Below are 21,960 nucleotides of genomic sequence, written 5' to 3' on the forward strand. Positions count from 1 at the left end.
TAAATAGCTCTTCCACTGTCCGCCAGCCATTTGTGCAGTGATTCTCAAAGAAGTCAACCAAAGACATGTACCGTAACAGTATATGCGAGGCGAATATACGAGACGAAAGTAACATAAAACAATACCAATCCTTTGTTCGTTATTCTTGACTCAATGACTATTACATTGCTATCTTGACAGGTAAAAGAAACAAGAGAAGGAAAAATTAATGACACCATCGATTAGGAGAAAGCGGCACGCAGCTCGTCCTCTACCGACATTGGGCCAGATTTGAGCCAAGAAACATCCCCTGGTGACATGCGGAGGGTAAGGTGAAGAATGAATATGAAATGAAGTAGGATGAGAGCCACCAGGGTAGAACGTGCACGCCGGGGGTAATATTTTTACACAGAAAGACCGCTAACACCGTTGTTGCCCAGGATTTACTCAGGCTTCTTGCCGACCATGAGGTACATGGGGGTGAAGAGGTTCTTCTTAGCACCTTCGACCAGACAGTCACCAGCCAAGGCCAGGCTGTCGGCGGTCTTCTGTGAACCCTTGGGGAAAAGACCGATGGTCTCACCGGCACCAACGAAGCGGTGGGCAAGGCCGCGGCCCCACCAAGTCATGCGAGCGATGGTGAAGAAGTCCCAGGGCGAACTCATGTGCTTGAAGGAGCCCGCCAGCGGGTAGTACCAGGGAATGGCGTCGGGGCGAGCAGCGAGATCCTCATGATGCTTCAGGTCAAAGCCAGCGTTCTTCATGGCGTCGAGACCCTCGGAGATACGGACCATGTTGGAGATACCGTCACCCTGCTCGATACCGAGACGGATGCGACGGTGCTCAGGATCATCGTTGTTGTAATCGTCGGTCATGAGCCACTCGTACACAGCGAATGTACCACCGGGCTTTAGGACACGGAAGATCTCGCTGTAAACACCGACAAGCTCGGGTGCGTGGACGGTAGCCTCAATGGCGTACACGGCATCAAAGCTGTTGTCGGGGAAGCTCATCTGCATGAAGTCGCCCTTGACGAAGGCCATCTTGTCTGAAAGACCTTGCTTATGCGCGTAGTGAGTAGCGCGATCGATCTGGTAGTCGTTGTTGTTCAGACCGGTGACGTGAGCACCGGTGAACTTGACCATCTCGCGGGCAGGACCACCGACACCACAGCCAACATCCAGAACCTTCATGTCCTCCTTGATACCAGCCTGAAGGGCAAGGTAGTGTTCATGGCGGGCAATGGCCTGGTGGAAAGGCTCACCGTAGGCGAAGCGGCAGAAGTGGAACGAAGAACCCCATCCGTACTCGTAGAAGTCAGTTGCCAGGTTGTAGTAGCTGTAAGAGAATCATCAGTATGAGGGGTGTCGATCAATGGGCTTTGTTTCTGAACGTACTGTCGGGTCAAGGTGGCATATTCAGCCTTGCGAGCCTACGACGCAGGAACTGTTAGTGGTAGAACTTAGTTGATTTGGATGCGCCTTGCCATACCTCACGCATCTCGGGTGTCTCATCAGCAGCAGTTTGGTTGTCCCAGTGCTTGAAGTACTCATCGACGGCAGCCTTCTGAGCGGCGGCGTCCTTTCCGCGCAAGGCAGCGAGACCACCTTGGGCTTGAGCAGACTTGCCGTGCAAAACCTTGTTGAAGGCGGCATCGCGCGCCTTATCCTCACGTTCCAATGCAGAAGGAGCCATGGTGAAGAAACGAGTCGCAAAGATTAAAAGGGGTAGATTATAAAGGAGGCAAAAAAGAGTCAATTTCCAAGATTTTCCAAGAGAAAAAGACAAGGTAAACCAAGATTGGAAATACCACAAGAGAAGCGAAGCAAGAGAGGACAATTGAAGGGAATGGATAGCGACTTGGAGAAGTAGGAGAAAGGGGAAATAAATAAGAGTCGAATCCCAAGCAACTTTTTGACAATCCAAAAGTGGAGAGCCAATCAGGGGGTACCTCCGAACAACTAGACCGAGCTTTAGTGTCCTCTGGGGGGGGCTTGGGGAGTGGCCACACCCCTTTTTTCCTCGCGGGACACCACCTTCCGGCCTGTGGCTGAGTCGGACGCTGGACCTCCCGGTGGGAAAAAAAGTGATCTGAGGCATACATGCACGTGATTCACTAGCCACACTGCCACACGCCACCTCTATCGATCTTTGATAATCCAATCTTGGGAGCTCTCACCTCTCGGATCAACCAACCCCATACTATCCGACATGCCTCCCCAAATTAAGCATGATTTGAACCGATCCGGCTGGGAGTCGACAGACTTCCCTTCCGTCTGTGAGAACTGCCTTCCCGAAAATCCCTACGTGCAGATGATCAAGGAAGATCATGGCGCAGAATGCAAGATTGTAAGTCCTTTTCTTTTTGGCTCTCCCGAAGTCAACACATGACCACGTACTAACTACATAGTGTACGCGCCCCTTCACTATCTTCCGTTGGAAGGCCGATCGGACTTCCCGCCAAAAGCGATCCATCATATGCCTCACATGTGCGCGCCTGAAGAACTGCTGTCAATGCTGCATGCCAGATCTGTCGTTCGGTCTTCCCCTTGCCGTCCGCGATGCTGCTCTCAAAATGGTCGCCCCAGGACCGGAAAGTTCCATTAATCGCGAGTATTACGCGCAGAACAACGAGAAGGCAATCGAAGAGGGACGTGGTGCCATCGAAGAATACGAAAAGACAGACGACAAGGCTCGCGAGCTTTTGCGACGCCTTGCAAACAGTGAACCATACTACCGGAAGCCCCGGCGAATTGAAACAAATGCCGAGGAAGACAAAGTGGAGGAGGATACGGCGACGGATCAACCACGAATGAACAGCCGCTATGGAAATGGGCCCGGACCGGTTCGCACTAGTGAAAGCCGTGTCGGGAACCGCCTACCAGGCCGTGGAGGACGAGGTGGTGGCCGTGGTGGCCGCCCATTCCCCAGTACCACCCAGTTGCCGCCTTCGGCTGCAGACATTCTTCCCCTGCGGATCCCAACGTCACTTCCTTGTTTATTACAGGCGTGGAAGATGATCTTCCTGAACATGCGCTCCGCACATTTTTCACCGAATTCGGCCAGCTCCGGTCGCTTATTTGCTCGCACCGCTCTCACTGTGCTTTCATCAACTATGTCAACCGCGCGGACGCCGAAACCGCCGCGAAGCACTGCCAAGGCAAGGCCATCATTCAAGGTTGCCCTCTGCGTGTTCGTTGGGGAAAGCCGAAGCCACTGGATAATTTGGACCGTGAGGAGAGAATGCAAAATGCCCGCGAGGGCCGCCAGACTGTGGGGTCGGTTGGCAAAGGTAAGCAAGCAGACCGACGAGCCATTACCTCTGCAGGCGAGGCTGCTGGCCAGGAGAAAGCCCAACCTCATGTCGTTGCACCGCCACCTGGATCGGGTGAGGTCCACTACGCCAGCATGAATGGTGATTGAACAAAACTTGCGCGGAGATACCATTAATAAAATTGAGGTTGCATGTAACTTAGGGTTGGGAGCGGGCGTTATCAAGGATTGGATTGTTCTATGCAGATCTATGTACTTCAATCAAAATACCCCGAAGACGCCAATGAATGAAAGAGTCGGGTATCTTATAATACATGTCCGGTCACCCCGTCGTAGCCTGTTTTACTGTTCCATATGCCATCGGTTTGAATAGGCTCGCAGACTGGCTTCGACGTTCTTCAGTGTCGTTTTTGGACTTTGAGTTGACCCGGAGAGTGCGCTCAGATTCAACTGAGCATCTTGCCAGGGAGAATCATGACGAGCAAGCCTTATGAATCTTCACATCCAGATTGCCGACTTTGATAGAGTCGTTATCACCGCGTTCGATCTGGTCGTGGATATTGAGTTCTGTAGAAACAATCGCTCGTTAGTAAACAGTTTGTATGGGCACTATCAATACTAAGCCATGAAGTAGAATCATGGCATTAATGAAAAACATACCCCACTTAGCAGTTTCGTCTCCCTGCTCCCTGGAGCCTTGGACGATGTTGTGGCGCAGGATATTTGCAACCTCGATCGCATGGTTAATTTGCATTCCAGTGTCCACAGCGGGGCGACGGTTCTTCTCAAAGTTCTGGCGCGCTTCCTGGCGCGCTGCGATGAGGACCGGGAGATCATCTATAGCGGACGTCAGTATGAGAGTAAAGATGCCTCAGTGGCTGTTGTGCTTGTCAAACGAACTGTGGAAGACAACCCGGGTAGACCGGAGGAGTTGCCGATAGGCACTCTTAGCGGCAGCAGCAGTGGAGGTGGTCATGGTGAAAAGCAGAATGTCACAGATAAGTATAGACGTGAATGTATTTAGGAACAGGGCGAGAAGCACAGGTTGTTGTCACTGCGGATGATTGGCACGGACAAGGAGGTCGGATGAAGCTATAGGTGATACTGCAAATATGATGTAGGAGTTCCAATCTTCTGAAAAAGAACGCAGATAGAGCTGACCAGAAAATTTGGATGTACAACTCAATAGAAGATGCAAGGCCTGGTGCCATCGCCAATCTCGAAACTCCAGAACATCTAACCCGTGATTGGCTAGAGGGGCGGATATTTGGGGCAGAAAAAAAAGGTATGCAAAAAATTCCATCGCGGGACCCAACGCTCTCCACACACAACTTGGTACCATCACCAATACCGTTATACAATGGCTGCTGCTCAAGTTGTTGACATTTCCCTCCCTACCTTGCCTCAGGGCTGGGCTGGCGAGAAGGATTTCAAGATCGTCGGTGCTTTGTCCGGTGCCACCAAGCGCACCGTGGAGCCCGTTGGCCCGCACTTCCTGGCTCACGCTCGCCGAGTAAGTTACCCAATTCACTCATTTCTTTGTTCCATGAAAGTTAATGACCTTTTAGTCTCGTCACAACCGTACTTTCTCTGAGGACGAGCGCCTCCAGGCCCAGAACAATGTCAAGAAGACTGAGACTGAGGAGGATGATGATATCTCTGAAGATGAGGACCCTATGATGCTTGCCCGTGAGGCCAAGGACTGGAAGGTCAGTAATATAACATTTATCCTATTTGGCTACTTTCTAACCCATCACAGGGCCAGGATCACTACGCCGTTTTGGGTTTGAAGAAGTACCGCTGGCGCGCAACCCCCGAGCAGATCAAGCGGGCTCACCGCAAGAAGGTCCTGCGTCACCACCCTGACAAGAAGGCTGCCCAGGGTAAGAGCGATGAGAACGACAGCTTCTTCAAGTGTATTCAGAAGGCTACCGATCTGCTTCTCGACCCCACTCGTCGTCGCCAGTTCGATTCCGTCGATGAGAACGCCGACGTTGAGGCCCCTACCAAGAAACTCACTGGTAGCAAGTTCTACAAGGCCTGGAACCCCGTTTTCGTTGCCGAGGGTCGCTTCTCCAACAAGCAGCCTGTTCCCACACTCGGAGACGAGGACAGCACCCAGGAGCATGTCGAAACTTTCTACAACTTCTGGTACAACTTTGACAGCTGGAGGACTTTCGAGTACCTCGATGAGGATGTGCCCGATGATGGAGAGAGCCGTGACCAGAAGCGTCATGTCGAGAAGAAGAACGCCAACGCCCGCCGCAAGCGCAAGACTGAGGACACCGTCCGTCTGCGTGAGCTCGTCGACGAATGTCTCGCTTCCGATGAGCGTATTAAGAAGTTCCGCCAGCAGGCTCGTGCCGGCAAGGACGCTAAGCGCCTCGCCAAGGAGGAGGAGATCCGCCGTCTCAAGGAAGAGAAGGAGAAGGCCAAGGCCGCTGAGGAGCAGCGCAAGAAGGACGCTGAGGAGGCCGCCAAGGCTGACCGTGAGAAGGCCAAGAAGGCCAAGGAGGCCGCTAAGAACGCTTCGAAGAAGAACAAGCGTATCCTCAAGGGTTCCGTCAAGGATGTCAACTACTTCGCCGCCGGTGAGCCCACTGCTGCTGATATCGACGGTGTCCTCACCGATGTCGACCTCATCATGGGCAAGATCGATGTCGATGAGCTTGCCGCTCTGGCCGAGAAGCTCACCATTGCCGGTACCGACAGTGCTGCGGTCAAGACCGCTTGGTCTGGCGAGGCTCAGCGCCTTGTTGATGCGGGCAAGCTGAAGGCCGGCGAGGCCAAGGTTTTCGTTTAAATATTCTTGTCTATTAGATAGATGAGGGGTAGCCTATATGCCTAGGCTTTCCTGATCATGACTATTCACGCCACATAGAGTAGAAAAATGGATGGTGCTCTTGTCTAAGCGCAGTATAATATCTATCCTTCGTAGTTCTTGCCTTCCTCCTCGATTTCGCACTCCCCGCTGGTCAGAACCATTGGACTGGGGACTACAGGCTAAGTCCAACTTCCAAGATTACTGCATTCAGCCAACTGCATATCTGACCACTCCCAGCCACGTGATTGGTCATGGATCGAATAGTGCCTCACTTTCTGATACTTGGTTTCTAGGCCCATGTTCCCGTTGGGGTCTCAAAGAGGCGGTCTTCGCGGACGCGATGGATGTTTGTGGTGAGGGTAAGTATGTTTAAAAGTGATCCCGAATAATTCCAGCCTTCTAACTAGTGGAGGCACTTAGATCGAAGAGAACCCAGTCTCCGGAAGATTACACGAGTCGCCAAAGACAGATTGCTTAAATATGGACCCTCCCAAGATATAGAGATTGAAGCTGAGAATATGCGCTATGTCTCCGAAAACACGACCATCCCGATTCCCCACGTTCACGAGACTCAAAACCATGATGGCGGCGTTAAGTCCATCTTAATGGACTATATCGAAGGCCAGACTCTGCAAGATGCCTGGTCCAACATGATCCCATCACAAAAGATGTCTATTGCGGAGGAATTACATGGATATATACGGCAACTACAAGGGCTAAAACACGAGCATCCGAGACATTCCAGTCGTAAGAGTATATTCACGCGGCGCCCAGTTTACCTCGACGAGTATTTATTTTCGAGATTGACTATCTCAGTCCCGGATCTCGTGCAAAATTATATGGGAATTAACCGGGCCGACGATAATATGGTCTTCACGCACGGTGACCTGGCACCGAGGAACATCCTGGTTGACGACCATGGTCATGTCACTGCAGTATTGGACTGGGAGCTGGCAGGCTGGCACCCTGAATGGGTTGAAACTGTTAGAGCGTACACTTTTTGCAACGATATTCCTGGCTGGACTGCCTATTTATCGGCTGTTTTCCCGCCGAATCATGCAACGGAGTATACGGCTGTGGCATTCGCTAGACATATGACACGATGAATTGGATGCGATATATGTATTTTGCTAGACCACCTTCGAAAGCGACCGCCTCATCCTTTTCTCATGCACGTCCGGCATTCCATACCCCCGACTGGAGCAGGCCTGTTCACAAAAAGAGACACGAAGAATGATCGAGAAGAGACCTTAAAATGGATGCTGGATTGAACCAATCTGAGAGCGTCGGGATATTCTTCGGTACCTGAAGGAGACCTAAAAGGCTATGTGGGAGTTATTATGAAAATCGCCGATTTTAATGATACTACTTCGGCTTGTATGTAGATCGAGGATGAGCCCAGTAATCAAAGCGTTGACCCGGGGACCCGCTAGAACATATGTTACTCTTAGCTTTTAATATGCTCCGAGATAATGTAATCCTAACCACAGACAAACAATATGTCAACCGCGGTATTTCGCTAACCTTCATGATTAGTGATCGAATCTGCACGCCCAGGTGAAAGCCGAGGCGTGGACTGACATATAAGCTATCAACATATCTCAGCAAATAGCGAAGTAAACTGCAATCTACTTTATATCTTGTGATCACAATGATTTTCGACCCAGACACTATCGACATTCCGAAGTCTTACGAGACGCTCCCGTTGAAGGATGTCAAAGTATCCCATCACCCGGCTGGTGCACCTGAAGCTACCCCTGTTATTGTGGTGACGCTGAACCGACCGGAAAAGCACAATTCGTTCACTCTAGAGATGATGCATGTGTTCGAGAAGATATACCCTATGTTTGATGTTGACGAACGTGTCAAAGTTATGGTACTTACCGGTGCTGGTAAAATGTTCTGTGCTGGTGCGGATCTTGAGCGAGGCTTCAGCGGAATGGAGAAGGAGAGAAACAAGGATCACCGCGATAGGTAAGATAACGAAACTCCAGCCTATTGCCCATGTGATAATTCCGTTAACATGGATATCAATAGCGGCGGCCGGCTCGCCTTAGCCATCCACCGCTGTCGCAAGCCTACTATAGCGGCCATGCAGGGCTCTGCTGTTGGTTTGGGCATGACAATGTCTCTGCCGGCTGCCATACGCATTGGCTGCCAGAAATCCAAGTATGGATTTGTCTTCCCGCGACGGGGTCTGACGATGGAATCAAGCTCTTCATTCTTTCTCCCGCGGTTAATTGGTTACTCCAATGCTCTTTACTTAATCACAACTGGCGGCACCTTTCCGCCTACTTCGCCGCATTTTGGGACGTTGTTCCAGGAGACCTACCCTGATCCAAACCAGGTAGTCACGCGTGCGTTGGAGCTTGCTACGGAAGTTGCAGAGAGTGTTAGCCCAATGGCATCATATCTTTCGCGGGAGCTCATGTGGCGGAACCCAGGGAGTGCCGAGGAGACTCACCTAATTGATTCGGCGGTGTTATACCATATGTTTAGTGGGAAGTATGCTTTCTCCGTATCGACTCATCAAACCTTCCGGGAAAGGTGCGCACGATAAGAAGCTATACTGACCGTGTCATAGGGACTCAAAGGAAGGCATCAAAGCATTCTTCCAAAAGCGGAAACCAAATTTCAACGCAACTCTTGAGGATGATGCACCGCCTAGCTTTCCTTGGTGGTCTGACGTTGATACCGGGAGGCGTCCGAAGGCGAGCAAGGCGAAATTGTAGGAAAGGGCCGCTGCCGTCCACCATCCCAGAATGTGCACGAGAAACGAGCGACAACGAGGAACAAGTTACTGTAACAAGACTGAAACGAGATTCTAAGGTCTCTTGGTACAGCCAACGCAAGGACTTGTATATATCTCGAGAAAGCAAGCGGGTCAAGGATGCGGCGGAGCACTTTTTAGCCTGAGACAAAGTTGAAACCGAATCTGACAGCCGCTCTTTACGGTCTCCACAATTCCAGTTCCATCTAGCTATATCCACCTCCTTGCATAGGTAACAACTTTCATTCCCAAGTCCTAGAAAGCTTTAGCAGTTCGTAGGCATCGAACTGATCGGGGCCACACCAGACGAAGGCGGCCATCACGACAATATCAACAAGCGAAACACAACCGTTTGATATATGAGTGATGAGTAATCATAATTTGATGTGAAAGCTTTTAAAGAATGAATTGCTAATTCTTTATGAACTCTGCCATGGCCTCCTTCCCATCACTTGAGATCCGGACGCGGTCCTGAACACAGAAGTCGACGATGGCATTGGATGCAGAGACACCGGGTCCTGGAGATTGCCATCTCGCTGAACAGAGCGCTCTTTAATCCAAGGCCGGAGGTTGAAAATAGCACCGCAAATAAATATACCCACCCAAAGTGTCAATTCAGTTCCATAGATGACTAGGCCAAGAACATCAATAGGCGATCCAAACACTGCTTGGATATTAGCCATTGAGCATCTCTACCTGACGATGAAGTTGACCTACAAACAGAGAGGATTGAAAACAAGTCCCCAGCAGCATCAATTCCAACAAATATGAAGCTGATTCCTCGAACGGTCTGGTGGACATAAATATCCCAGTAATGCCTCAGTACACCTGCTGCAAGTAAACATGCACTCAAAACTGCCATCACAATGAGAGGCCACTCCAATCCATGGCTTTTTGCGGCTTGCAAGGCAAATATGAGTCCAGCTTCAATGCCGCCCAACAGCAACAGAAGCGAAGTGACTGCGACACAGCATTTCATAACTCGGTATTTCTGAGTCTGGATGAGTATGATGAGGATCGTATTAGATACAAAGAAAAATGTTTACCTTTCCATAGTAGAGACACTGTGCCCAAGTAAGGAGGCTAAGTGTCGTCAGGATTTGGGGCTGAATCCGTAGGGCAATGTTGAATTCTTCCACAATGTTGTACACGCCAAGGGGAACCCCTGCTACAGCCCACAAGAGCATCATTGACCCTTGTAGCCCTTCGGTGTCATGTCTCCTGTAATTTATGATTATTTGAGGAAGAAGCTGTACGAGAGATTAGCGTGTGCTTAGAATTAGTTGGCACACAGCAACCTCATACTTGGATAGACCAGCAAACCTAGAAAGAATAAGATGAATTAGTTCATCCTACCAAATCGGGAAAATGGTACTCACTGCGCCTAGAGTACCGAGAACATTCTCTGCGATTTTATTGTCCATCTATAAAAGGCTTTGTCGTCGGAGTGAAGGACTGAGAACGACATCTGATAAGGATGTATTTGTGACACGTGAAGGTGGGCCTGTTTGTCCACTTCTCATTGGCTTAATATTATGGACTGCGCTCGATCAAAGTTTGTATCTTATTGTTCCTACGTAGTTGAGTGAGATTGCTTGTATCATTGACCGGCAATATGCTACAGTACTCCTTTTTCAAAGAAAGGCCAGTATCCAGTGTTCTGCGAACATGACCCATCTTATGTCTCATACCCAGATTCTACAAATCCCCAATATCCGGGAGGACTTTAGCGATGTGTGAGATCGAGGAAAAGTATAAGTGATAACTTGAAAGGAAAAAGAAAGGAAGAAAGAGAAAGGAAGTTCAATTTTAAACTGTCCCTATCTGTTTGATTTGATAGAAGGTCGTGCGCAAGATGGAGTGGAGGGTCACGTTGATAATTAGACCCTGAAAGCGTCGAAGTTGAAGGATGGTCGGAATTTGAATCCGGTCAGTAATAAGTAGTGAAACGTTCAACCCAAAGATCAGCAAATTTAGTGAGTACAGAGTAAACAACATTTCTGTTGTGCAACAACTATGTTGAAGCTAGGGGCTAGGGTATTTGGAACATTTACTACGGAGTATATTGCACAAGTTACCAGGTAAAGATTTACAAAGATGAGATTAAACGGTGCGGGAACCATGGATATGTCAAAATGGAAGATTCCATTTCGCTGCCGATCCGATAAGCTCTTAATTTCTTTTTTTGTCTATCCTCCCGCTCTGCCCCGTCGGCTGAAATGTCCGCATGGTCGCCACCTGTGCCACCTTATTTTTGGATATCCAGCCACTGCTTTTAAACCAAGTTGCAGTTCGAAATAGGACGAATATTAGCAGAGAAACTGACACCAAGTATGATTGTCTGGATCCTTTTGGGAAGAGTACGTACGCATCTGCGTAAGACGGATGCCCCAGCCCCTCCACCATACCCGAATAGGACTAAATGATCACCGACTCGGGATGATATCATTTAGGAAAACCCGTTGTCGGGGTTTTCCACATTGTGTACGGAGTACATGTACGAAGACGGAGGGTGAATTCCTAGAAGATCTGTTGTATTATTTTTTTTTATGTATGTATATGCATGGGTTCGGCCAAAATTGAAGTATACGTGTGGGTGTGGACGTAATCGATGCTTGGCATCTTGAAGACATTATTATTTCTCCCTTTTAAAAAAGGAAATTCCTAATCTTGAAATGGTGGGTCCATAATAAATTGTGGACTTTCCCCTGTCCGTCTTTCTGGACCCTTAAGAACTAGACCACCCTCCTCTGTTCTACTTGCGCTTCTACCTAGGTCCAATTGTCTAGCTCAAGTACGCCCACCCTCTACATTCGTTCTACAGTCGTTCCGACGGCACCATGGTCTCTACTCTTCGCCTCTGCCTCCTGGCTGTGACTCTATTCTTCAACTTCTCCTCTGCATTCCCCCTCATCAGTCGCGAGGTTCAATGGTCCTTCACCCTCTTCCCGTCACCCTCGTGTAACGGAACTATCGGTGATCCTCACGTCGGATCTGGCAGCACAGGCTGTCGCGCCGACCTCCACAGCGTTGCCTCCGCCTACACGCTGAACTCTATCGCCGAAGGCTGCCGCATCGAGTTGTTCGATAACACCATGTGCGACCAGAGCGAACTCTCTGATGTCGCCAGCCAAGCCAATGCCACTCAAACTTGCCGCATAGCTGGAACACGACGCCGCTACGGTTCATACCAGGTCACCTGCGCCTGAACATCTTCAAACATCTTTTCGAATCCCACTGTTTGAAACAGTCAAGGGTCTCTGGCGGGTTCCAAGATCCTACAACCAATTTGTTCGAAGTCCGCTGCAAGATCGATTGGGATCCCTCGGTGGGAGAGCATTTATATAGACTTTTTAATGATACCCTTAGATTAAATGAAATGAGTTTACGGTCTTGAATATTTTCAGCCTTTCAACCTTTCGCTTTTTTCCTGCTGCTTGCTCGTCGACGGGGTCTCAGTTGACGGTGATCGCCGGTCTGTGTTTTCTGGTATCTGATATCGGGCGGCTGGTGCCGATGCCGATGCAAGCTGACCGAATCAGCTTGATGAAACACGGACGCGTAATGGCGGGTAGCCTGATGCATGAGGGATCATTTTCCATGCGACACGCTGGGATAACAAAACCGTTAATGAAATACTTTAATTGCCCAGGTGGGAAGATTGACACTTCCAAGGTTGGAAACCATTGGAAGCAAACTAAGCACACGCCCGCTCTCTCTCACTTTCTCTCTCACTCTCACTTCCCTCATTATGGGGAAACGGTGGGCCCGAGCTGGGGAGTCAGAGGGTGATACTTTCCCGGGGACCTCGCACCAGCGCTTTTGAGGGAAGGCACTATAGACCAGGCCCCCCTCGGCCAGCGAGCCTGTGGAGCTTCTGAGACCGTCAACGCACCGCCTTCATCTACGCTTCAAAGCCTCCACTACCACAACCTATGGTAAAGGACGCCACCCACACACCGCGCTAAGATCCCCCGGCGACTTCCAATCCAACCGACGCACCCACGCCTGCCATATGGCGTGACAAGCCCTCACCATCTACACATAGGCTGTATGATGCCGTCCGTCCACACGTTTCGTCCCAGCCATTCGCGGAAATTACCGCGGCTATAGCTACGCGAGACAGAGACCACGATGCGCCCAACGCAGCACGTCACGATGGCGCAGCTCCCATTTACAGACCCTGTCGTCACTTAAGCTGTTTCGTACTACAAGAATGTTAGCATAGAAACTGCTTGTGACCTGCTAGCACGACCATTACCCATACTTACTGAAGAGAATCAGACTTCACAATACATCAAACTTTAGGGCAAATATTTCGCCAGATTATTCCATGAGACCGAGTTTACTTCCGACGGTGTACGTGTCATCAGTGACATCTGTGCACGGAACAAGCCCATTAAGATCAAGGGGTTGAATTGTGTGACGAACTCGCCCTTGAAGGAGGTTCGGTTCGTTCACCGTGCGGTTCGATATGCATGTCTGCGACGCTGTCGTTCTAGCGTGCAAGTCCGCCGGGCGTACTTCACAATTCGGAAATCGGCAAGCCGCGCTTCCTCTGTCCGACGTGATTACTGATGTCGTTCCCATCCAATCTAGCCAATATTGGATAACCATCCTACCGATCGAGCTGAAGACATTCTGGACTGTCAGGGTTGGTACCTGTCAAATCGGCCCTCATTGGTCGAGTATCAGCCCGCTGCAGTCTCATCTCGGCCAACTCGTCGAACAGATGAGAGATAACAACGCCGTCTATGGTATATTGTCGACATGTATACATACCGTGTTTCTCAAGAGGGTCGACGATGCATTATGGCGGCCACTATCCTCGCCGTTCAAAACACCGAGTACCTGGTATCTCCCGGCCTTGATCCAAAAATGCTGCAAAATGATACGGCGGCCAAGCCTCGGCACGCAATTCGCCCTATCGACACTATTCTACCTCTGACAGTTCCCCCGCGAGTAGTCGAATTATTCCGCCAAGATTCAGCGTTACAACCCAAACAATCCTTTTCGGCAGCCACAACCCCGTTGCAATAGACTCAGTCGGAGTCATCAAGTCTATCCGAGTTACCAAGGCAAAGGCAATCTTCGATGTCCTTTAGCACGGACAGCCCGCAGTGGCCAAGTGTTGGTCGACGTCTGAATCCCAAAACTATTGGAACGAGGTGACAACCTACGAGGCCCTCTATGAGAAGCGCAGGGTGTAATTTCTTCCCTTCACCGTACGCAACAGGCCTGATCCGTTACTCTTCCTTATTCCCGATAACTATATATTGGTCCTCCCCAAAGTGAAGGGAGAGCCATTACACAGGAGGTGGGCGGATGCATCTGCTCAACGGAAAGAGTTCGTCTATCAACAGGGTTCGACTGCTATTCATGTTCTTTGAGCTGTGGGAATTGTCTAGACGAACCCTGGCACGCACAACGTGCTTTACCACGACGACGACCACGATCCTTCTGTGTCTGTAGTCGACTTTGAATGCATCGAGCTATGCAATGGGAGGAAGTCATGCACCGACCCGAGATGACAGTGATCTTTGGCCCTGAGGTCGTACAACAAAGAGATTCGCGACGATACTTGGGAGGCTCGGTAAGTGCCATTGTCAGATGGCAACCAATATGTGGCACTTCGCCCGAACACCTACCTGTTGTTGCTCTCCGTCGCTGCACGCGGACGCTCTATTCCATTGGCTACGTCAAGCACTTGCCCAACCAGTCCTGCGTATATGGACGCCGAGCGCTGCGGCCAGCGATATACCACGAAGGACACTTACGCCTCTTCCATTTGTCATGTTGTTTCGTTTCTTTGCATTGCGTCATTTTCTTTATTTCAACATGTAGGTACTACTACGACTGGTTGAGGTTGACCACAAGCAAGGCGTCGGCAGATGTGGCCCTTGAGGTTCCATAAGGTCCTATAATTCCTGTCCATAGCCGGGTCTCGACTCCCGTCCTAATCCATTATCTTTCCTTCCCTTGCTGTTGATGTCCATGACGTTATGATACATAGTTTCCAGACGTATATATTGCTCCAACACTCTTGTATATATTTAGAGCGTGGCTACAGGTTTATATTATTAGACAAAACTCTACACATTGGTATGTGTTCATTTGCCAGAATTTCTCACATTCTTGGTCGGAGTTAAGGTAGCGACTTTCCGAGAATGGATAAACCCCGAGGAATACTACAACGCCGCAAGCGGAATGGAATACTCTCGCACATAGTTGTTAAACTTTTAATATTGTCTAATCGCATTTTTCATAGTCCGTGTCCCCTGCAAGCTGTTCAGTTATGACAGTCAAAGTCGAGGTATTGGACGGTGATACTAGCCCACCAGCGGCTGTATCATTCTTTGATCCATCTATCAAGGAGGTTCGAGAGCGGGTGTTCTACCAATGGGCGCGCACTTGTAAGGAAATGATTAAAAATCTGGGAACTCACTGGATGCAAGGGAAATGGCAAACTAATAGAGATCATTAGTGCTAATTCTGTGCGTCTTCGTGTTCGGTGTGCTATCTCTCTTCTGGGGAGCCCAATACGGCACTGAGGCCAAGTACCCAGCGTTGAAGGTATGGATTGTCGATTTCGACGGCCAAGTTGTTCCATACAGCTCCAACGACACCATAGTTGGTTCAACAGTTACGGATGTTACCAAAAGAATCCTACAGTCTGACGGCTTCCACCTCGGCTACACTATTAAATCCCCTGCCGACTTCAACTACGACCCTTTGGCCGTGCGTCAGGGTGTTTACGATGAACACGCCTATGCCGCTGTGATAGTCAAGCCCAACGCAACAGCGCTGCTCCGAGATGCAATCTCTAATGGCAATGCGACCTACGATCCGACCGGTGCCATCGAGACAGTAATTATCTCCGCGCGCCATGAAACAACATATTACACCTATATCCTACCCGACCTAGCCAACCTACAGGGAATGGTGCTAGCAGAGTTTGGCCCGAAATGGGTCCGATCTCTCGTCTCATCCGTCGGCAATTTATCAACCGTGCCCCCGCAGGCGATCAACCCGGCCATTGGGTTTACGACCGTCGACCTCCGTCCTTTTGGCCCGGCTGTCACTGCGCCTGCAGTGACCATCGGTTTGATCTATTTGATCATTATTGCGTTCTTTAACTTCCCCTTCATGATGCCTATTCATGACCAGTTCATGAAATCAAATGGCCATCCGCCACTAAAGGTGCCACATTGGCTCATTTGGCGAATTCTCTCGAGCATCGTGGCTTACTTCTTTCTTTCGCTGTTCTACTCACTCGTGTCTCTGGCTTTCAAGATCCCATTCAGCAATGACTCTGCGTCGAATGTTCTGTCCGCAAAGAATCCCAATGCCTATGGCCGTGGCTCGTTTGTTGTGTTTTGGATGCTGAACTGGGTTGGCATGGCTGCTTTGGGATTCCCCTGCGAGAACATGGCTATGGTCCTTGGGTTCCCATGGAGTTCTTTGTTCCTCATTTTTTGGGTTATTACGAATGTTGCGACAGGTTTCTATGACCTTGACTTGGCCCCGAAGTTCTATAGATGGGGGATGCATGGCCCCTACATCGAAGTAAGCGTTCCCCTCGTCATGGCCGCGATGCTCTGTTGCTGACAACCAAACTTTATCTTCTAGTCGTCGACGCTCTACGAACCATTATCTTTGATATCCATTCGCGAATCGGACTGGACTTTGCTATTCTGTTCATTTGGATTGCAATATCCTTGGCCTTTTATCCATTTGCGGCCTTCATCATGCGGTGGAAGACGAAGCGGGGGATGTAAAGCAGGAATAGAATAGGGAGTGAGCAGGCAGTGAATATACAATTAACAGGTAGGAATAGTCTGGGCAGCCTCTAGCGGCCAGTGCGCCACAGATTTCGCCTGCAGTGCTAGTAGTATAGTTTTTAATATCATTACTGTAATTCAATACTCCCATACCCACATGCATCATTCTGTAGGTATGCATCAACCTTCCTAACTACCTGGCTTTTCACTGTGAAGGCCACCTAAACACATAAAGGAACAAGTTCAACTTAGGTGTCGTGTATAGGCCCCGTACTATGCCAGTCTTAATGTTAGAAGTAGTACAGCATTGTACCGCTAGAGCATAGCAAAAATCAAGGTATATATCTGTTCAAGGGCTATGGAAGGTACATGTACCTAGGTAGATTTGTGAGTATTACCAATCAATGTAAAACTGGAGCATTCTGAACTAATAGAAGGTCAGGTTTGACAACCCCAACTGCCAGCCCACGATCTGGATACTATCTACATATCCATGGATGTACGTAGTATATTCTTCTTTGACACTAATGCATACATGTCAGGTGAAAGATCTACATGGCCAGGTGCACGTTCTTGCCCCAGTTCAGCCCTAAAATGCTTCTTTCTCTAGAGGTACATCTTCCACCCGCGACTTTCTCCGCCATCAAGATGTCACTCAAGAGCATCGCGAAATCCTTACCTATATCCTTTTGTGGTACGCGTACCTTGATACGCGTTTGATTCAGTACTTGCATCCAGATATTGAGACGCACGTGCTCTCCTACAGGTACTTGCTAGCCCTATCAATATGGCGCAGGGCCTAAGTACCTTCGCTCCTATAGACAGAGCTGATGAATAGATCAATGTACCTATTATTGACCGCCACAGCATTGATACTTTGTCTACTACATATTTATTGTAATATTTTGTGTCTTTCCTTCTTCTTCTTTCCTTCTTCTTCTTTCCTTCTTCTTCCTCCTCCTTTCACCCAAACCGAGCATCTCGCATTGGCAGACTACAATTTCGCTGTGATATGCTCTGATCTTATTTCTATTTGTATCCCATCGTTCACCTTCTATCATCGATCTGTCGAAATGGATACTATCAACCCTCACCGGCAGGCCTTCTTGGCCATCAGAGAGCGCGCTGCAATGGACCCTGATTATCATTTCCGTCACAATCCCCATGAGCGTCGTCGTCGCGCCCTTGCTAAGCTGGACGAAGCTCCCTTTGGCTGGGCACATATTCACACCGTTATCATCACCGGCCTTGGCCTCTTCGCCAGCGCCTATGAGATGTTCGCCCTCAACCTGGCTGTCACCATGCTCGGGATTGTTTATTGGCAAGGTCAAGACTCTGGTTCTGGTACGATTCCTTTCGGCCTGGAGGCTGTCATCAAGATTGCCACTCTCGCTGGTGCTGCGGTCGGACAGCTCCTCCTCGGTTGGCTCGCAGACCGTATTGGCCGCAGACGTGTGTACGGCTATGGACTGACGGTCATTATCCTTACTACTCTGGCTCAGGCTATGTCCTCTTCCTCTCGTGCCCTTACTATGTCTGGTATTTTAATATTCTGGCGGATAATCATGGGCGTTGGAATCGGTGGCGTCTATCCTCTTTCTTCTGTGATAACTTCAGAGTAAGTTCTTTTGTTTCCACGAAAAGACAGCAGCTGACTTAACAGGTTTGCTCCCACTAAGTGGCGTGGTGCCATGATGAGTGCCGTCTTTGCCATGCAAGGTTTCGGCCAATTTGCAGCCGCCATAATCTCCCTGATTGTCACGGTTAGTTTCAAGGAGTCCCTGGAGAGTGCCAAGGACGTTGCTCACTGCACCGGGGCTTGCCAGCTCGCTGTCGACAAGATGTGGCGTTGGACCATCGGAATAGGGGCCATCCCCGCCTGTTTTGCACTCTATTACCGTCTGGCCATTCCTGAGACGCCTCGGTTTACCTTCGACATCTCCCGCGATATCATTAAGGCAGATAAGGATGTTCGCAGCTACTTGAGGAAACGGAGGGAGAACGGCACAAGGGAGCCAGTGTACACCCCTCCGATTCAGATTGGTACCCCTGACTTTGGTCCCAAGGCGAGCTGGTCCGATTTCTACGGTCGCTACTCTCAGTGGAAACATGGGAAAGTTCTACTAGGTGCAGCAGCGTCCTTTTTCTTTCTCGATATTGGTAAGTCCACAGAAGTCCTCAGAAGTCCTCAATCCTGCAAGGAAGCTAACATTGTATCAGCATTTTACGGTCTTGATCTGAATAACTCGATCATCCTTGGCGCTATCAACTGGACTGGTGCGAAAAATGTTTACGAAATCCTCTACCGCAATGCTGTCGGAAACCTTATCTTGATCTGCGCTGGTGCCATTCCTGGATACTTGGTTACCATCGCCACTGTTGACAAGATCGGACGCATCCGTATTCAACTCCTGGGGTTCCTCATACTGTCTGCCCTTTTCGCCGTGATTGGCCTTGCTAATCTGGACCAAAATGACAGCGGTCTGCTGGCTCTTTACGTCTTGACACAATTCTGCTTCAACTTCGGCCCCAATGCAACCACATTCATCGTGCCCGGCGAGTGCTTCCCCACACGCTACCGCGGCACTGCCCATGGAGTCAGTGAAGCCGTCGGCAAGATTGGTGCCATTATGGCGCAGTGTGTCTTTGTTCCTCTTGTTTACCGGGGCGCAAAGGCTCCTGGCGATGCACCCTGGCTCGATCATGTTATGCAAATCTTCTCTGGGTTCATGATTTGCGGGTTTGCAGCTACCTTCTTCATCCACGAGACGAAGCGCCGGAGTCTGGAGGTGCTTTGTGGAGAGATGGATCCGCCTCCTCGAACCCAGCATGCATACGTCAGGGAGGAAATCCCACTTCGAGAAGTTGGGCCTGCCCCGTCTGTTTCCGCCGCCCCAAGACCTTAGGGGTCTTGCATGGCGTTATGTTAGGTTTTAGATTTAGCTCTCTTTGAGATAGCTTTTAGCTATCTCTCAAATAACTATTCAATTCGTCTCACATCTGACCATGTAATAAGACGTAGCCCTCTCAGTAGGCTGTTTTTTGTCAGCTTCTGAGCTCTCATTCTTTCATCTCTCATCTCTCTCTATTGATATCCACTGTATTTCTTGATTTCATCCCCTGTCTCCATTCACCATTTCTTGACTTCATCCTCAATATCCGCCACCAAGCTCTTGCATCTGATTACATACTCTTTCTACCCTCAATTAGGAAATCCAAGGCTTTGAATAGTCAATTCCATATGGGCCGACTCGGTTCCACGATACGACTCGTTGTCGGCCTACTCTAGACCGACCCAGATTCGTATAGCCACCTCTGAAAAGCAAGGATCAACTCAACTTTCTATCCAAATGTACTGTAAGGGGTCTGCGGTGGAAGCTTTGAGGAGCCCAGGGTCCGAATCCGTTCTAGTCATTGCTGACGAGGCTAAGTTCACCTCATGATCACTGCTCTTAAACGCGCTCTCAACACCCACAACCTCAGCCCTGCGACATCGCTACCGACAGATACCTAAGCTAGATACCATGAGTGCCGTTTATACGCCACATAAACTTGTAGGTGATGCAGTAGCCAGTGTGATACATGACTAGAGCATTGTGATATAGTCCTTGAAGCAAATCTCAGTATATGTCCCTCAAACTGGTGCAGGTACAGGCTCAAACTAGAAAGCCTTCGTGGTATGCTAAATTATGTGAGAGGATAGTCCCGAGTGGAACATACTCTATGCACAGCAATTGAACCTTCCAGTGCTTATTATGGGACTCTGCGGTTGATAATAACCTTAAAAAGATCCATCTCGAATAATTTTCAATGTTGTTTGCTTCTCCGCGAGACGCTGTCACTACAACACGTCTCACATTGGAAGTCTCTGCAAACTTTTCAAGCTCTACTCATTGTTTACTCCTACCTACCAGAGACAATTCACCATGGCACGCATGGTCACATCTCCTTGTCCAGGAGATAACGTTACGGTCACGAAGCCAACGGACCTCGTTAACCAGGAAAACCCCCACCACGCGAGCCCCAGTACCAGCCAGAGCGCATTCGAACACATCGCGTCTCCAGGACAATCGACCGATGTAGCAACCGAAGACTTCGAAATCGCCTCCGCACTGAAGCTCGTCGCCATCTCAGTGACTCAGCAGCGCCGCCTCGCCGCAAAATCCCTCGTCCTCCACCCGACCACCCTAACCCTGGTAGCCCTGGGTTTCGCTTACAGTGTCGGTGCCGTTTCCCGTGACCCATCTGGCTGGCCCTACATTTTTGTTATCTGTACCACCGCGGTATTGGCCACTCTAGGCATTGTCATACGCTTGCTTGGGAGATATAACGATGAAGCAGAGAAGGTTGGAACAATGAACTGGCTGTACGGATACGACCCTAGCAAGGATGTCGGCGGTACCACGACTCAGGAAGACCCCGTCTTCAACTCGGATAGTGGAGTCACGTTTGTACTTGTTCATCGATTCGGAGGTCGCATTGTCGGCACACTTGTTATGAGCATCGTGTACAACGGCATCGAACCCCACCCGAAAATCAACGCGAGGTCTCTCCCAAAGGGCGAAAACTACGACGCCTTTATACGTGCCTGGACAGTCCAACAAGGCTTCCGTGGCTATGGAGTTGGCGCTGAGCTCCTCAACGAAGCTGTCATGATCTGCTATGAGCATAAGTGGAAAGGACTCCGGTTCGCAGACTCCCATGCCAACTCACTTCGCGTCTTTCCCTGCATCTTGAATTGTGACATGGATCAAGGATCCGCTATGTGGAGCTCGTATCTGCGTAAGCGGGTTGAGGCTCATCGTCAATCCCGTGCTGTTCTGGAGGCTCGAATTGTCGATATGTCCCTGCATGGGAATGATAGTAAAACCCCGATGATCGATACACAGACGCGGTTGATTTGTACCCAGGTGAAACTAGAGGAGTTGATCCGAAGTTACTTCAACGTGCGCCTTGAAAAGGCAGTTCAAGCTCAGGCTCGATGGAAGAAAATCTCGTAATTGGTCACGTTTCGACATTGGCTTGCTGTTTCTGGGTGTGTTAACTACCAGGAGTTCAGGCGCTTCTATGTTGAGGGTTCATGCTATGCTATTGTTATCTATCTCCATAGGTGACTCTTGTATCGGGTATTCCACTTGATATTCTCACGAGTAAGGGTGGGCTCATTCTTATTTACAGGGAGAACTTGGCTAACTAAATACGCAGGTCGTTTACATCGTCCATTCTGTTGTCCCTCAGATCGAATGAGCTTTCCAAATATGTAACCTGTTAGCCGAATTAAAGTACCTCCTCGTTACTTCAGACATTAACAAAATGCCACCCACGATTTTAGA

The 21,960-nt window shown here is 49.6% G+C and overlaps 12 protein-coding genes across 12 annotated transcripts; 9 read left to right on the plus strand and 3 right to left on the minus strand.

Moving 5' to 3' along the window:
• Positions 1-422: 422 nt before the first annotated feature.
• erg6 (sterol 24-C-methyltransferase) lies at positions 423-1,674 on the minus strand (the record flags this gene model as incomplete). The annotated part of the gene is made up of 3 exons (XM_057289661.1): positions 423-1,317; positions 1,377-1,411; positions 1,471-1,674. The coding sequence occupies 3 exons, from the start codon at positions 1,672-1,674 to the stop codon at positions 423-425; spliced, it is 1,134 nt and encodes a 377-aa protein (XP_057150863.1).
• A 500-nt stretch (positions 1,675-2,174) lies between these two features.
• On the plus strand, positions 2,175-3,402 carry slt11 (Pre-mRNA-splicing factor ECM2; the record flags this gene model as incomplete). The annotated part of the gene is given in 3 exon segments (XM_057289662.1): positions 2,175-2,328; positions 2,390-2,975; positions 2,987-3,402. 3 exon segments carry the CDS (start codon positions 2,191-2,193, stop codon positions 3,400-3,402), a joined length of 1,140 nt encoding a protein of 379 aa, XP_057150864.1. The 5' UTR covers positions 2,175-2,190.
• Positions 3,403-3,724: 322 nt separating this feature from the next.
• On the minus strand, positions 3,725-4,228 carry N7519_002885 (LYR motif-containing protein; the record flags this gene model as incomplete). The annotated part of the gene is made up of 3 exons (XM_057289663.1): positions 3,725-3,819; positions 3,913-4,089; positions 4,153-4,228. The coding sequence occupies 3 exons, from the start codon at positions 4,226-4,228 to the stop codon at positions 3,725-3,727; spliced, it is 348 nt and encodes a 115-aa protein (XP_057150865.1).
• A 315-nt stretch (positions 4,229-4,543) lies between these two features.
• Positions 4,544-6,055, plus strand: N7519_002886 (putative ribosome associated DnaJ chaperone Zuotin; the record flags this gene model as incomplete). The annotated part of the gene is made up of 3 exons (XM_057289664.1): positions 4,544-4,765; positions 4,821-4,961; positions 5,012-6,055. Exons 1-3 carry the CDS (start codon positions 4,613-4,615, stop codon positions 6,053-6,055), a joined length of 1,338 nt encoding a protein of 445 aa, XP_057150866.1. The 5' UTR covers positions 4,544-4,612.
• Positions 6,056-6,416: 361 nt separating this feature from the next.
• Positions 6,417-7,182, plus strand: N7519_002887 (aminoglycoside phosphotransferase family protein; the record flags this gene model as incomplete). The annotated part of the gene is made up of 2 exons (XM_057289665.1): positions 6,417-6,435; positions 6,578-7,182. The coding sequence occupies 2 exons, from the start codon at positions 6,417-6,419 to the stop codon at positions 7,180-7,182; spliced, it is 624 nt and encodes a 207-aa protein (XP_057150867.1).
• Positions 7,183-7,727: 545 nt separating this feature from the next.
• On the plus strand, positions 7,728-8,808 carry N7519_002888 (uncharacterized protein; the record flags this gene model as incomplete). Its single annotated transcript, XM_057289666.1, has 3 exons — positions 7,728-8,050; positions 8,114-8,581; positions 8,661-8,808. 3 exons carry the CDS (start codon positions 7,728-7,730, stop codon positions 8,806-8,808), a joined length of 939 nt encoding a protein of 312 aa, XP_057150868.1.
• Positions 8,809-9,265: 457 nt separating this feature from the next.
• N7519_002889 (PQ-loop repeat-containing protein) lies at positions 9,266-10,270 on the minus strand (the record flags this gene model as incomplete). Its single annotated transcript, XM_057289667.1, has 5 exons — positions 9,266-9,510; positions 9,564-9,843; positions 9,893-10,096; positions 10,152-10,169; positions 10,226-10,270. 5 exons carry the CDS (start codon positions 10,268-10,270, stop codon positions 9,266-9,268), a joined length of 792 nt encoding a protein of 263 aa, XP_057150869.1.
• A 1,416-nt stretch (positions 10,271-11,686) lies between these two features.
• On the plus strand, positions 11,687-12,055 carry N7519_002890 (uncharacterized protein; the record flags this gene model as incomplete). The annotated part of the gene is made up of 1 exon (XM_057289668.1): positions 11,687-12,055. The coding sequence occupies one exon, from the start codon at positions 11,687-11,689 to the stop codon at positions 12,053-12,055; it is 369 nt and encodes a 122-aa protein (XP_057150870.1).
• A 1,561-nt stretch (positions 12,056-13,616) lies between these two features.
• Positions 13,617-14,236, plus strand: N7519_002891 (uncharacterized protein; the record flags this gene model as incomplete). The annotated part of the gene is made up of 3 exons (XM_057289669.1): positions 13,617-13,808; positions 14,015-14,052; positions 14,083-14,236. 3 exons carry the CDS (start codon positions 13,617-13,619, stop codon positions 14,234-14,236), a joined length of 384 nt encoding a protein of 127 aa, XP_057150871.1.
• Positions 14,237-15,141: 905 nt separating this feature from the next.
• Positions 15,142-16,454, plus strand: N7519_002892 (SNG1 family protein; the record flags this gene model as incomplete). The annotated part of the gene is made up of 2 exons (XM_057289670.1): positions 15,142-15,259; positions 15,331-16,454. The coding sequence occupies 2 exons, from the start codon at positions 15,142-15,144 to the stop codon at positions 16,452-16,454; spliced, it is 1,242 nt and encodes a 413-aa protein (XP_057150872.1).
• Positions 16,455-17,700: 1,246 nt separating this feature from the next.
• On the plus strand, positions 17,701-19,533 carry phoD (phosphate:H+ symporter; the record flags this gene model as incomplete). Its single annotated transcript, XM_057289671.1, has 3 exons — positions 17,701-18,245; positions 18,291-18,787; positions 18,848-19,533. 3 exons carry the CDS (start codon positions 17,701-17,703, stop codon positions 19,531-19,533), a joined length of 1,728 nt encoding a protein of 575 aa, XP_057150873.1.
• Positions 19,534-20,553: 1,020 nt separating this feature from the next.
• Positions 20,554-21,627, plus strand: N7519_002894 (uncharacterized protein; the record flags this gene model as incomplete). The annotated part of the gene is made up of 1 exon (XM_057289672.1): positions 20,554-21,627. The coding sequence occupies one exon, from the start codon at positions 20,554-20,556 to the stop codon at positions 21,625-21,627; it is 1,074 nt and encodes a 357-aa protein (XP_057150874.1).
• Positions 21,628-21,960: the final 333 nt, after the last annotated feature.

The sequence above is a fragment of the Penicillium mononematosum genome, assembly GCF_028829835.1.
Source record: "Penicillium mononematosum strain IBT 11891 chromosome Unknown utg000002l:1.0-8112719.0:1.0-8118358.0, whole genome shotgun sequence".
Classification (NCBI taxonomy): Eukaryota; Fungi; Ascomycota; class Eurotiomycetes; order Eurotiales; family Aspergillaceae; genus Penicillium; species Penicillium mononematosum.